Here is a 16,017-nt window from a genome sequence, read left to right as displayed (position 1 = left end):
GCATGCTATCTCTCCATGGATTAAAGAATCAATTTACCTTTGATAAAATAATGCAATAGTATAACTATTAGGTCCCTTATCTTGTGAAACAGGCTATAGAAGTGTTTAATTGTAGAATGCCTCTGGTCTGCCGCCAAATGGCAATGAGACATCTTCTAATTAGTTCCTGTGTGTGTTGTCTTGTGCCGAAGTTTAGGCTGCAGTATTTTCTACCCTTATGTCACTGCAGATGAAATCTGCTAATATTTTTGTATAAATGTGTTTTCTGTAACATCCTACATATGATGTGTGGTACTTGGAGATATTGGGCGGAAGAATAGTTTAGGACAGGACTGGCCAACCTTTGGCTCTCCAGCTGTTGTGAAACTACAAATCCCAGCATACCTTCCTACCGATCAGCTGGGATTTGTAGCTTCACAACAGCTGAAGAGCCACAGGTTGGCCAGGCCTGGTTTAGGGGCACACAGACAAACTAACTGTATTGATTTATTATTTACTACTTCTTATCTACTCATATAGTGCACACATATTCCATAGAGCTTTACAGAGAATACTTGGTCATTAACTTCAGTCCCTATTTCAGAGGAACTTACAAATGCTTGCCTACATTTTCTGTCTCATCTCCGGGAAAAGCCTTGAGAGGAAACTCTGGTGGAGGCTTTGGGGGAGGGGCGAGGCTTACACGTTATTAGGCCCCACCCCAATCCAAGAAAACCGCCGCGATTCGTGGGTCCACAAGTAGGGTGTGTGGCTAAATGCCACTCTTCGTGTCACTTAGCCATCGACAGGCACCACAATTTCGGGAGATTTGCCTACTTTTCTGTGGGTGCCGGGGACTACCTGGAAAATCGGAAGTCTCCTGCAACTTCCGGGAGAGTAGGCAAGTATAGGTTTACAATCTGTATTCCATAGAACAGTGATTCCAAACTTTCTTGAGTCACGGCGCGTTATCAGCATTTTTTTCATGGCACTCCTGTGCCCAAACTTTCTAATTGGGAAATGTATCAAAAATATTTTTTTATTATACATATTTATATTTAATTAAGTAAATTGTGCTTATATGTCATCCTTAGGTTCAGTTATATGGCTGTGGACAGGGTTGCACTTCTGATTGTTCACATTCTATGATTGGTAGCCACTACCACTGGTTTAGCCAATCGCAGGGACCATAATTAATTTGACTTGGTCAAAGGGTTATTTTGCCAGAATACAGTTAACGGTTACCTATACGTATGTTTTGGAATGTACAAAAGAACCTGTTGAGAACATATAAACTTCACATAGAGCCTTGTTGGGAATAGAACCCAAGACCTTAGTGCTTTGAGGCAGTAACGCCAAACTGATTGGATTTGATCTAAATGGCAATTCAGCCCTTTTTCAATTTGTTTAAGATCTTTAATTGATATTTGTTCGTTAGTCTTTTTTTTATTTGTAGCAACAGCTAGAAATTTTCATAACGGAAGAGCTGTTTTAACTACAGTGTGCTGTTGCCAATATGAAAAGATTACATAATTATTCTTTTTTCTGCAACGTGAAGAAGAGTACCAGTATCTTGTGACAGACATGTAATTAGTAATACTCCTACTACAGACAATGCAAAGACTGAAAAGTAAAATTGCAATTATCACTATATGATCTGAATGGATCGGAGCCCCTTGCCTTCATAACTACAGTAGCTGTTATCAACACAGATCTTTTATAGCCATCCGTAATGCTTAGTTTAACACAGTGGTTCTCAAACTGTGTGCCGTGGTGGTCCAGGATCAATGCAAATTATTTATGGCCAATGTAATAGGCAAAATCAGTGCTGGTGGCTGCCAATCATATAATAAGTGGTCACACAGAAGCAAATCTTGTCCCTCATCACACAACTGACCCTAAGGATGACATATAAACTAGTGATGAGCGGATTCGGTTTTACTCCGTTTTACTCGGTTCTCAAAACCGAATCTTATTGGCTATCCAAAACACGTGACATCAGTGAGCCAATAAGATTCGGTTTTGAGAACCGAGTAAAACCGAATCCGCTCATCACTAATATAAACACAGCTTAGTTATTGAGAAATTTAGAAAGAAGTATTCAGTTAAGAATTTTGGCCTAGGGGTGCCGTGAAAACATTCTGATACCCTAGGGCGCCTAGTTTGGGAACCATTAGTTTAACAAATAGCATTTTGTAATGATTATTTAAATGATCTGGCACTACTGGCAAATTAATACATTGAAAAGGTTGTACCAGCTATTGCATATATTGTTTAGAGGTGTATCTTCTCCATAACATCATTACGTCTCCACTCTCTTACAAAAACACTATTTCCTCCTTATATCTGTAGAATTGCCTACTGGATGGGAGAAGATTGAAGATCCTATATATGGAGTCTACTATGTAGAGTAAGTGATCATTAACACCACCGTAAGCTTGCAGTTTGTATTTCCCCTAGCTGATTCCCCAGGAGATGCTCAGTGCAAAAACTATTTTCAGCTCTCCTCAGTTCCAACACCAAAAACCATGGGTAGGCAGGTCGCAGGGAAGGACCAATCACGTCACAATCGATTGCTTCAATCATTTTGTATTGTTTGTTCAGCTTTAGTTTCGTTGTCTCTTGTGATTTGGCTCTTGATCGTTGATAATTGGGACACTACAACCTCTCTTTGCATCTATTATCTGCCCTATATATTATCAGCTACTTATTTTATAGTCCTCTTTTATTGTGTACCACATTCAGTGGATTTTATAACATTTGAGTATTTTTCATTCATAAATTTCTCTTAAATGTTTTAAAACATCGGTAAACTTTTTGAATGTTGCTTTGCCCTATGACTTTTCCAATAAACATGTTAGACAAAAAAAGTGCCAGTAAACTAACAGTGTTTTTACAAATAAACATTAACGTATGCTGTAAATTATTTATTATTATTATTATTGTTAATAATAATAACCACTGGTTCCTAGTGAATTATTGGCTACAGTCACATTAACATTGGTTCAGCCCACAAAATGGCTGCTTGTACCATAGACCAGAGTTTCCCAATTTCCACCATTAAACTTCAGGTTTTAAAGATACTCATGCTTGAGTCCAGATGGTTAAAGGTACTAATTAAGTCACCTGTACCTGCACTTAAGTCTTTTTATAGTTCTCTTTTTAATGAGCTCCAATTTATATTGCAAGTGTGTTCTGATAAGTTCCAGGTTAAAGCCATAGTCCCATGAAAAATATGTTTTGTTTTTAAACTAAGTCCCTGTGGCAGGCTGTAAGAAGAAACTTGGTAATTACTGTTTTTTCTTGATTTATTTCTTCAGATTGCTGATAATTACTTAGTATTCTGCAATGTGTCATGTGGTTACCTTGGTATCCACAGTCACATGACAAGTGATGTAGTCAGCAGAGAGGCTTTGGAACAACCCTCTGAGTTCTGTCTGATTCGTATGTCTCCTAGAGAGATTTAAAAAAAAGAGCTATGGATTTGCCAGAGGTCCATAAAGAAAAATGACTATAAGCACATGCTTAAAGGATACTTATATTGCTATCTAAAGAAGACTAAAACCTATGAGGGATTACTGCTCTTACTGCTTTGTTCTTATGGAATAAACAAGAATAGAAAATGTTTAGTTTTTGTTGTTTTAGGTTATTATTTAATAAAGCGCTAATCGGGTAAGAAAAAACACAGTTTACTCTGTTTGTGACATAGATCTGTCATTTGCACCTGTCCAAAAATAGAGCAGTCTGCAGACTTTTATTTTGTCCCCTTTGCCATAAAAGACTTTAGTAAATGTCCAGATGTGTTTTTCCAGTGTGGACCCTATTTCTATTTTGATAGTTTTTATTTGTAGGGGATGCATAAACTTCCTGACTATCCCCGTTGGCTTTGCGTGAAGAGCCCCCAGTAGATTGTATTCCTGTCCTTCAATAGGTGCTTTTCCTAAACCACGTCATCCTGTCTTCCTTCACAGTCACATAAACAGGAAAACACAGTACGAAAATCCTGTCCTCGAAGCCAAACGAAAGAAACAGCTTGGACAGCAGCAGACAGAAGGTGAGTAAACCTGCCGCATCATTTTACATTAAGCAGTTTTATGTGACTACTGTAGGTTATGAATTGTTTTGGAGATGGGGATAATGCTGACTTTATAATGCTTGGATAATGCCAAGTTCTGAGTTTGTGGATGGGGCAGTCTAGGACATGAGCACCAAAGAGAAGGGGCTGAGGAAAAGGAATAAATGATCTTCACGGTAAATATCCTACTTAGGGTGAGCCTGCCATCTACATTTTGTAGGCAGACGCAATACAAAGCCAATTGGCTAGGACGTAGAGACATCATTAAGGCACAAGGTGCCTTGTCCATCAGTGTCACTACAGATGTGCCCTCATACATCATTGCGGTCCCTCCCGACGTGCCAGGTACCGTGAAATTCTGCTAGCAATGCGTCACTTTTGGCAAACACGCATCTTGCACCACATTGCGACTAGGATGCAGCAGGAGACTGTGTTGATTAACATGATATATGTTATACACTGGTATATTGTTTGTGACTGAGGGGTAAATTAACTAAAGCTTCTTAAACAGAGAATTGGTGATGTTGCCCTTGGCAACCAATCAGATACTGGCTATCATTTTCTAAAAGGCAGCAGAGAAATGATAGCATCTGATTGGTTGATATGGGCAACATCACCAATTCCCAGGTTTCTGAAACTTTAGTAAATTTACCCCGGAGTCTCTACACGAAGTGCTACTATATACTGTAGCAGACGCAGCAAGTTCCACTGTGCTCCGTATACAGACTCAGTCGCTCACAATTTACAAGTATCGCATATCAAATTAATCAGCACTGTCTCCTGGTGCGACTAAAATGCATTTTCGGCAAAAGAAGGCGCCCGACATTAGCAGAGCTGCACGGGACCTGTCGGCTCACTCACGCCAGGCATCTCACTCCCCGTGGCGTATTGACGCTGGATGTAAGGGGACACATCTGTAGTTCCTATTCATTTGGTACTGTAGGCTAAATACATTACAGCCCACCATGTGGAAGCCCCCTCTACAGGTATGTGCAGGTTACGGGTATAGATACTCATATTCCCATTAAAGGCTCCCCACTAAGACTTCTACTCTAGGAACGTAAAGCTTTACTCACTGATCTTGATTTTTACATAAGATCAAATAATGCTGACATTAAGAGGATGATGTTGACATTACCACATTTCCAACACTATCCTCAACATACTGTGTGTATTATTGTTTGTGTATTATTTACCATACATTTTAAAATGTGAAGGCGTTGAGAATTCATGGACGCGTTTTATTTCTTCAGTTTGCGACAATCGAACTCCTATGGTAATTGGCAATAATATAAATCCTGGTTCATTCCTGTTATGGATAAATCAAGAACATTACAGTTTACTGACGCAACCAAGTCTTGATGGCCTTTATTCAAAGATGTCTTTCCATATGAAGCATGGTTTATTGCCCGAAGGTGTTACAGTTACAGTGCCTTGTGTTCTGGAGAACTGCAGTGGGAGGCTGCATTCTAATTGTGTTTCATTGAGATTTCTAAGCGTTCGCTGTTAAGGTCACCCTGTGTATGAGATCCACAGGGGGGCACCCTGAGACAAGTAATGCTCAGCAGGCAGGAAAGCTGCACGCTGAGAACCACAAGTAAAGAATTTAAATCTCCAGACGCCACAATCGATTTGCACAATTTTCTGTTGCACGTGTAACCAGGTTTTGGGTTGTAATATAGTAGTCATACAGTTTATCGATCAGTAACGAAGGATTAATAAAATATATATAATGTACAAAATAATACGTCATTGTGTATGCAGGAATTGCAGAAAGAGCTTACGCTTTAATTGCGTCAAATTTTCCCTGTCCTAACACTTTTGTGGACATTAGAGGAGGGAATGGTGTAGATCAGGCCTGGCCAACCTGTGGCTGCCCAGCTGTTGTAGAACTACAAGTCCCAGCATCCCCTGCTACACTTTTGCTATTAGGAAATGCTAAATCTGAGGCGGAGCATGCCAGGATGTGTGGTTTCACAAAAGCTGGAGAGCCACCGGTTGGCCAGGCCTGGTGTAGATGGTCATTTCATGGGCTTAAAGCATGGGTCTTCAACCTGCGGCCCTCCAGCTGCTGTGGAACTGCACATCCCAGCATGCCCTGCCTCCGTTTTAGCATACCTAAATAGCAAAACTGTGGCAGGGCATGCTGGGATGTGTAGTTTCACAGCAGCTGGAGGGCCACAGGTTGAAGACCCAGGGCTTAAAGGGAAAGATGGCTACTGTCGGAGGAAAGGAATACAGGTTGAGTATCCCTTATCCAAAATGCTTGGGACCAGAAGTATTTTGGATAAGGGATTTTTCCGTATTTTGGAATAATTGCATACCATAATGAGATATCATGGTAATGGGACCCAAGTCTAAGCACAGAATACATTTATGTTACATATACGCCTTATACACACAGCCTGAAGGTCATTTAATACAATACTTTTAATAACTGTGTATTAAACAAAGTTTGTGTACATTGAGCTATCAAGAAAACAAAGGTTTCACTATCTCAGTCTCACTCAAAAAATTCCGTATTTCGGAATATTCCGTAATATTTGGATATGGGATACTCAACCTGTAATAACGTACTTAAAGGGTTTCTGTATTTAGCGCACAGTGGACTAAACAAGCCGTCTATTGATGTTGTACAAATGTTTCTATTACCAGAGTGGCCTGGAGAACACCCACCTATTGCACCTCCACCCATAACTCTGCCTAACAACCTCACCCCAAAAAAGAAGGAGCCAGCAAGAGATCCTTCCACCCACGGTACAATTTTAAGATCCTATCTGCACAATATTATTATGCCTGTGTTACAGTAACAGTCATCTTTTAAACCTGTATTCTTTTGTTTTCTTGTTCCAGTGAAAGCATTCTTCACCAGGAATCCCTCGGAGTTGAAAGGAAAATTTATTAACACAAAACTTAGGAAAAGCACCCGAGGTTTTGGTTTCACTGTGGTTGGTGGAGATGAGCCGGATGAGTTCTTGCAGATAAAAAGTCTGGTTCTGGACGGCCCTGCTGCTCTTGATGGAAAAATGGAAACTGGTAATTTTTTTAATTATTGTTATTGTTTTTATTAAAAATTATGTCCATTGCAGCTGACAGCTCCACACGTAGGTACTGAGACCTGAATGTTGTAGATTTTTATAATTAAAGGAAGATTCTAAAATGGCTTTCCAGGAGGCTAATGCTGGGTACACATCGACACAATCATCGGGCTGATCGGACCAACAATTTTGTAAGCATGAAAGTGTAGTAAACTGTTCTTCCAATGGTGATAAATAAACTCCATACATTATGTTTGGACTAAAAGATGCCGACGCTTACCATTATCGGTCTTTAGGTCGACATGGTCACTAGGTCGACGTGAATTTTTCAAATTTTTTTACATTTTTTAAAAACTTTTTCATACTTTACGTTCTACGTGGACTACGATTGGGAATAACCTAGCGAAGCGAGCCATGCGAGGGGACACGGTGCACTAATTGGTGTTCCCGGTCACTTTACAAAGAAAACTAAATAAAAAGAATAACTAATAAAGCTCATGCTGACCGGTTTCCAAGTCGACCTTGTTATTGTCGACCTAATGACCATGTCGACCTAGTCACTGTCGACCTAATGACTGTCAACCTAGTTACTGTCGACCCTATGATCCACACCCCCATTATTATAGGCTGAGGGATCAGGCTTGCTGTTGGAAGAAGTAGTCCACTGGCACACCTCTAAAAAATAAATAAATTACTTATCTGTTTCTTATTTTGTCTGGCTGCAACTTTCTGGAAGATTCCTTTGAAATACTCTAGTGTCCTCTGGAACTGTTCGTCAATAACCTATGCAGGGTTGGACTCAGGGCCGGCCCGCCCGTTACGCGAAGTACGCGTACGAGTAAGGCGCCACAGTGAGGAAGGCGCCGGCAGCCTGCACGCGCCGTCACGCCGCACTCTGCCGAAGCTGCTGTCTCCTGCCTGGGTGCCCGGCCGCACTGTCAGTGGCTCTCCCCCCCCCCCCCCCCCCCGCCCGCGCTGTCAGTTGCTCTCTCCCTCGGCCGCCCGCCAGCGCTGTCAGTTGCTCTCTCCCCCAGCCCGCCCGCGCTGTCAGTTGCTTTCTCCCCCCCCCCCCCCCCGCGCTGTCAGTTTCTCTCTCCCCCGGCCGCCCGCCCGCCCTGTCAGTGGCTCTCCCGCCCGCCCGCGCTGTCAGTGGCTCTCCCCCCCTGCCTGAGCCCGAGGAGAAGCTGCTGCTGCAATGCTGTGCCCCCCTCCCTCCCGAGCTGTCTACCTATGGGGCGTTGGGTGGGCTGCCTGCGGCTTGAACCAGAGCATAATGAAAAGGCTGCCTGCATGCTGACCCTGGGCGCTGCAGCAAGCACTAATAGACCTGCGCAACGGTGAGTGCATCTGCCCTGTGACCCCAGCGGCATGTGTGTCCGCGCACTTCAGCAGGCTGTGTGGGTTGGTGGATGGGCTTACTGTAGGGGGTTCCAGCATCGCTGTCTGCGGTGGACGACTGACGGGCTGAGGTGTGTATAACGTGCTCTACCTGGCGCATTGTGTATAACGTGCTCTTCCTGGTGCATTGTGTATAACGTGCTCTACCTGGTGCATTGTGTATAACGTGCTCTACCTGGTGCATTGTGTATAACGTGCTCTACCTGGCGCATTGTGTATAACGTGCTCTACCTGACGCAATGTGTATAACGTGCTCTACCTGGCGCATTGTGTATAACGTGCTCTGCCTGGCGCATTGTGTATAACGTGCTCTACCTGGCGCATTGTGTATAACGTGCTCTTCCTGGCGCAATGTGTATAACATGCTCTACCTGGCGCATTGTGTATAACATGCTCTACCTGGTGCACTGTGTATAACGTGCTCTACCTGGCGCACTGTGTATAACGTGCTTTACCTGGCGCACTGTGTATAACGTGCTTTACCTGGCGCACTGTGTATAACGTGCTTTACCTGGCGCACTGTGTATAACGTGCTTTACCTGGCGCACTGTGTATAACGTGCTTTATCTGGCGCACTGTGTATAACGTGCTTTACCTGGCGCATTGTGTATAACGTGCTCTATCTGGCACAGTGTGTATAATGTGCTCTACCTGGCGCAATGTATATAACGTGCTCTACCTGGCGCAGTGTGTATAACGTGCTCTACCTGGCGCAGTGTATATAACGTGCTCTACCTGGCGCAGTGTGTATAACGTGCTCTACCTGGCGCAATGTGTATAACGTGCTCTATCTGGCGCAGTGTGTATAACGTGCTCTACCTGGCGCAATGTATATAACGTGCTCTACCTGGCGCAGTGTGTATAACGTGCTCTACCTGGCGCAGTGTATATAACGTGCTCTACCTGGCGCAGTGTGTATAACGTGCTCTACCTGGCGCAATGTGTATAACGTGCTCTACCTGGCGCAGTGTGTATAACGTGCTCTATCTGGCGCAGTGTGTTTAGGAGGTTCTACTTGGTGCAATGTGTATAAGCGGCACTACTGTGTGGTGTAATGTGAATTGGCACTATTATGTGGCCATGCCTCTTCCCCACAAAGCTATGCCCCAAATGTTTGCAGCGCGCTTTCGGTGCGCACTGTCTATTCTTTGCTATCTGGGAGGTGGAGCACCTATTCACTTTCTGCCGAAGGGCACTAAAATGTCTAGTTACGGCTCTGGTGCAGAGTGTCCTGCATGCTACACAGCCCAGCTGCACTGTCACCCACCCTCCTCCCCTTGCAACACTTTTGTACTGTCCAAATCAAGTCTGTATTTTTATATTTTAATCATTAATAAGATTAATAAGAACGTTCATTCCGATAGGACCCAGAAAAGGACAGGTAGGACCCCAATTTTTAAAAGTGAGGGGTCCCTGGGACCCACTTTTTGGGGGGCTCAGCACGATCACTGCTCCCTCTCACCCCAGCCTTCCCTGTCACCCACTATCTCCCTGTCACCACAGCCTCCTCAGTCACCCACTATCTCCATCACCTCTGCCACCCAGTCACGCACTTTCTCGATCACCTCTGCCACCCAGTCACGCACTTTCTCGATCACCTCTGCCACCCAGTCACGCACTTTCTCGATCACCTCTGCCACCCAGTCACGCACTTTCTCCCTGTCATTGACAATCTCCCTGTACCCCTGGGTGAACTATTGTGTGTCCACGCTCCTTCCTTGTGAGACCACACCTCTTTTGAAATTTGATCCCATCAAGGGGCGCTAAATTCTAAATTCGCTTACCAACAATTTTTAACTCAGGCTAGCCCTGGTTGGACTGACCCACAGGGGCACACAGGGAAACCCCCGGTGGGCCCCCTCTGCCTGGGTGCCCTACCTCCTCTAGGGATCAGGTTCCAGACTGTGCACTTGAAGTATACATTATGTTACATTGTACGGCACAGGACTATGGTATATTTGCTACAGTGCATTGCTGTTATTAGTCTGGTACATGATCATCTGTATCAAAAGGCCCAGACCATTCACTCTCTAATTGTTAGACAAACCAATGTGACTGCTGGCCACACCCCTAAACATGGGCCCCTACCAATGCATTCACCTGGTGGGCCCTTCATGCTCCAGTCCCACTCTGGCGCAATGTCTTTATACTACAGCACCGTACACTGCAGCAGCAGTGCACGTCACATCAATTGTCTGCTTCTAGCTTCCTCTGGTCAAGGCTTATAGATAAACTTTGTTGGCAATACTACTAAATGCACACCGTGCAGTAGCTATAGCAATAAGCATGTAACTAAACATGGTTACACACTATACAGCTACCTATCGTGTGAGGTCTGGCTTCCCAGGAATCGAGCTGGTTGGTAGATTTAATCTTACCAGCACCTGGTATAATCCTCTGCCGCCTCTTGTGGATAGGCAGCCTTTCTGTCTCTTCCTACCCCTTTGGCACAGGTTGTGGCGTTGTACAAGCCATATTGGACCATGGCGGACAGGTGTTTAGCTGGGTTGCACCTTCATATGGAGCTTCAAACTTCAAAAGTATTCTCTTTCACTGGGCTCATTGCCTAAGTCAGTTTCAGTGTTCTTCTGCCTGTTTCCCTGCTTGTTGCTCAGGCTGACTTCTTGTGAAATACAGGAACAGTTGAGCGATTGTCTTAGTGCTGCACTCTGCACACTGTTTGATTTTTCACCGTAGTCTACCAGTTTGTTTTCCTTTGCATTAACCAGCTTCCTGTTTTATGAACTTTTCATTTGGAGCGTGTACACAGGTGCAGTGGCGGAACTACCGCCAGTGCCAAAGGCGTAGCATGGAGACATGACACCCGGAGCAGGGTCATGTCACGGCGTGTACATTTTTATAGAAAAAAATTAAAATTAGTGTTTGGGAAGGCAGTGAGAGGAGGACATGAATGCAATTTTGTTGTCCAGGGCTTCCATTAACTTAATGGAGAAGGGTCTGAATGGGTTAAAAAATGTAAAAAAAAAAATGCGTGAGGTCCCCCTTCCTAAGTATAACCAGCCTCGGGCTCTTTGAGACGGTCCTGGTTGTTTAAATACTGGGGAAAAATTGGACAGGGGTTCCCCGTATTTAGACAACCAGCACCGGGCTCTTAGACCGGTCCTAGTTCCAAATATACGGGGGACAAAAGATGTAGGGGTCCCCCGTATTTTTAAAACCAGCACCGGGCTCCACTAGCCAGGGACATAATGCCACAGCCGGGGGACACATTTATGTAGGTCCCTGCGGCCGTGGCATTACACCCCCCCCCCCCCCCCAACTAGTCACCACTGGCCGGGGTTCCCTGGAGGAGTGGGGACCCCTTAAATCAAGAGGTCCCCCCCCTCCAGGCACCCAAGGGCCAGGGGTGAAGCCCGAGGCTGTCCCCAGCACCCCTGGGCGGTGGATGGGAGGCTGATAGCCATAAGTGTGTATAAAAAAGAATATTGTTTTTTTGTTGTGGAACTACAAGGCCCAGCAAGCCTCCCCCGCTTGCTGGTGCTTGGAGAACCTCAAGCACCAGCATGCGGGGAAATAACGGGCCCGCTGGTACCTGTAGTTCTAAAACAACAAAAATACCCAAATAAAAACACAACGTGAAAGTAAAAATTTATTAAAACACACTTACACACTCACACATACTTACCTACATCCCACGCCGATCACGTCCACTTGTCCATGTAGAATCCAATAGGTGGTCCCTGTAAAAATGAGAGAAAGATTACTTACCTACATCCCACGCCGGTCACGTCCACTTGTCCAGTAGAATCCAATAGGGCCGGTACCTGTAAAAATGAAAATTATACTTACAAACAAAGTAATCCACAGGAGGAGAGAGAGAAATTAATGAATATTATACACTCGCTGACGCGGGAGGACATTAGCACAGACAGGGGAGAGTGCTGCTGCTAGCTGGGATGATGGAGCAGGCGTCCCAGGTAGTTGTGAGCCTAGTAGCTGTACCCCTAGTAGCTTTGCCCCCTGTAGCAGTGCCCCCAGTAGCAGTGCCACGAGTAGTTGTGACCCCTGTAATTGTGCCCCCAGTCGCTGTGCCCTTTGTAGCTGTGCCCCCTGTAGCTTTGCCCCTTGTGGCTGTGCCCCCAGTAGTTGTGAACCCTGTAGCTGTGCCCGTTGTAGCTGTGCCCTGAGTAGTTGTGCCCCCAGTCGCTGTGACCCCTGTAGCTTTGCCCCCAGTCGCTGTGCCCCCAGTAGTTGTGACCCCAGTCGCTGTGCCCCTTGTAGCTTTGCACCCAATAGCTGTGCCCCCTAGCTGTGCCCCGAGTAGTTGTGCCCCCAGTTGCTGTGCCCCCAGTCGCTGTGCCCCCTGTAGCTTTGCCCCCAGTCGCTGTGCCCCCTGTAGCTTTGCACCCAATAGCTGTGCCCCGAGTAGTTGTGCCCCCAGTTGCTGTGCCCCCAGTCGCTGTGCACCCTGTAGCTTTGCCCCCAGTAGCTGTGACCCCTGTAATTGTGCCCCCAGTTGCTGTGCCCCTTGTAGTTGTGCCCCCCAGTTGCTGTGCTCCTTGTAGTTGTGCCCCCCAGTTGCTGTGCCCCTTGTAGTTGTGCCCCCCAGTTGCTGTGCCCCTTGTAGTTGTGACCCACAGTTGCTGTGCCCCTTGTAGTTGTGACCCACAGTTGCTGTGCCCCTTGTAGTTGTGCCCCCCAGTTGCTGTGCCCCTTGTAGTTGTGCCCCTTTTGCTGTGCCCCTTGTAGTTGTGCCCCTTTTGCTGTGCCCCTTGTAGTTGTGCCCCTTTTGCTGTGCCCCTTATAGTTGTGCCCCTTGTAGTTGTGCCCCTTATAGTTGTGCCCCTGTGTCTGTGCCCCTTGTAGTTGTGCCCCTTTTTCTGTGCCCCTTATAGTTGTGCCACTTATAGTTGTGCCCCTTTTGCTGTGCCCCTTATAGTTGTGCCCCTTTTGCGGTGCCCCTTTTGCTGTGCCCCTTATAGTTGTGCCTCTTTTGCTGTGCCCCTTATAGTTGTGCCCCTTATAGTTGTGCCTCTTTTGCTGTGCCCCTTATAGTTGTGCCCCTTTTGCTGTGCCCCTTGTTGTTGTGCCCCCCAGTTGCTGAACCCCTGTTGCTCTGCCCCCTACACACACACAAAAAAATAAAATAAAACACACACATACTTACCGCTCCAGCAACGCAGCTCCATTAGCGCTGTCCTCCATCTCCGTCCGCCGGCTCGTCTCTGCTGTACTATGGGAGAGACGTCATAACTCATGACGTCTCTCCCATAGTAGCGCCGCTCAGCGGCGCTGGCTGCAGCGGGCGCCCACACAGCCCACGGCGCTTGCTGCAACCGGGAAGGGGGCTCGCTAGTGATTGGACAGCGGATCCAGCACTGGATCTGCTGGGCCAATCACATCTGGGGCACTGACAGGGGCGTGCATTTATCGGGGCTGAATGCACGCCCCTGTCATTGCGGCACCAGTATAGGTGCCGCTTCCCCATTAATTTTCAATGGGCTTTCACAGCCCATTGCTGCGCCCCGCCCCCTGCCCGCTGCCCGGAGTTTTAGTGTTAGCAGCGGGAGGCACCTCTCCCGCTGCCTCCCACCCTCACAAGCAGCCACAGGGGGGGGGGGGGGGGGGGGGATTATTAAAATAATGAAAAAAGATATTTATAACAGACTGTGTTATAAATATCTTCTTTTTATTATTTTAATCATTATGACAGGGGAGGCACTGCCTCCCCTGACTGCACGTCCCTGAAATTAACACACAAATACAGTATACACAGATATATATAAACACACACACAGATACACACACAGACATACATAAACATATACGTATACTCACACATACTGTATACAAAGATATATATACACACAAACACACATACATGTATACACATTAGCACACAGACATATACACGCACATTTACACACAAACACAGACAAATTCACATAAACACACAGTAATTCTCACCAAGAGGCCAGCAGCAGAGCAGCTCCTCGTTCCAGCCTGGAGGGGCGGAGCTTCTATGTGATTAACAGGCTGGACCTCCGTGGGTAGAAGGAAAGGATCGAGGAAAGGGAAGGGTTGGCCACCACTCTGCCTGCATGTTCCATATCACTGAATGCAGATCCCTGACAGCCAGGAAAGTTCTTCTGACAAGCCTTCAAACCTCCCCTCTTCCCTAACAACACACCACACTGCACTGCACTCTCTGCACTGTGCAATCAGTGATCTGCAACATGCAGGCAGAGTGGTGGCCACCCCTTCTCTCTCTTCTAGTAATTTCCTCCTGCCCGAGATCCCGGCTCTCAGCTGTGCAGTGAGCTGGCATCTTCTGTTCCCAGCGGCGCCTGGAGCTCGAGCTCCACTTGTTCCACCCTCCCTACGCCCCTGGCCAGTGCAAGCAGTGCCTTGCACTGGGGCCCGCCACTGTCAAGGGGCCCAAAGCCAGCGAAACATGTAATGAGTCAAACTGACTCATTACATGCTGCCTACCGCTTCGGGGCCATATTGTGAGCAGGATAGTGTGCGCCAGTGCCCTCCTTACACCCTCTGGCTGCTTCCCCTATTGCCTCGCTGCTGCTTGGGTCCCTGTGGAGGCGCCCCCCTGACAGCCTGCGGAGCGCGCGCTGGACCTGACTCCCGCTGCCGCTTGTGCTCCTGCCGTATCCCGGTGCTGCTGCTCGCCATCGCGGTACAGCGCCGCCGAGTCCACCTGCGCTCCCTGACTGCAATTGGTGTCTCTGCGGTGGGGTCTCCTCTTGGCAGCCTGCCAGGTGTCATCTGGCTCCAGCCCCGACTCCTGCTGCCGCCTGTACCGCTGCCGGATCCCAGAGCTCCCGCCCGCCATCCTGATAACGGGGCTGAGTGCTCCGGTGCCCTCCCTGGCCTCTCGGGCTATTTGTCCTCCATACAGCTGCCTCTGTTACCTCTCCGGGGGCCTCCCACCTTCCTTAACTGGCTGCTGAGACTGCATCTGGGTCCCTCTGCTGCATGTGTTCCTCCCTACTCCCGGACCATCCGGCCCCCATTATTGGAGTGCGGGCTTCTTGATTCTACACCTCCCCCATTGTGTCCTGCCTGCTCCCAGCTTTCTCTCCTGCTACTAGAGGAACTGGGGGGTAAACATCTGCTGCCTGGTGAGTCACTGTGAGTGGGGGGGATGTTTATGAATGCAGCTTATCACTCTTTACCCCCTGTGAAGGTGTGCTCTGGTGCAAACTTGCGCGGCCCTACCCTGAGCCTGGCCTACCTAAGGCCCAGCTGTATAAATCTGCAGTCTGTCACACAACCGCGGGGCTCTCCAAAAGACCCAGTGGCGGGCTTCCACCAGACTGTGCACCGTTATATGAATTGGTACTATTTTGTGGCCACACCCCTTCCCTATGAAGCCATGCCCCTATATTTTTTGTGCATGCCTATGGCGCGCACTGCCCCTGTTTTACAAAGATGGGGGGGCTCCAATGCAGTTTCTTGCACACCGCACTAAAATGTCTAGTTACGGCACTGTTGCTAAGTATCCATTTTCCTGGCCCTGAGCAGGTCCCCCTCACCAGATCCTCTCCAGGG

The 16,017-nt window shown here is 47.0% G+C and overlaps 1 protein-coding gene across 1 annotated transcript in view; it reads left to right on the top strand.

Annotated features, from left to right (window-relative positions):
• MAGI1 (membrane associated guanylate kinase, WW and PDZ domain containing 1) overlaps positions 1-16,017 on the top strand; it is an 809,094-nt gene that overhangs the window by 660,448 nt on the left and 132,629 nt on the right. The window contains exons 8-11 of the mRNA XM_063940923.1: positions 2,332-2,389; positions 3,951-4,033; positions 6,710-6,811; positions 6,908-7,090. Of these exons, the coding sequence (XP_063796993.1) occupies positions 2,332-2,389; positions 3,951-4,033; positions 6,710-6,811; positions 6,908-7,090 (426 nt within the window). The remainder of the gene's footprint in view (positions 1-2,331; positions 2,390-3,950; positions 4,034-6,709; positions 6,812-6,907; positions 7,091-16,017) is intronic.

This window comes from Pseudophryne corroboree, chromosome 9 (assembly GCF_028390025.1).
Source record: "Pseudophryne corroboree isolate aPseCor3 chromosome 9, aPseCor3.hap2, whole genome shotgun sequence".
Classification (NCBI taxonomy): Eukaryota; Metazoa; Chordata; class Amphibia; order Anura; family Myobatrachidae; genus Pseudophryne; species Pseudophryne corroboree.
Note: the sequence above shows the minus strand (reverse complement) of the source record. Positions and strands in the feature narration are given on the sequence as shown.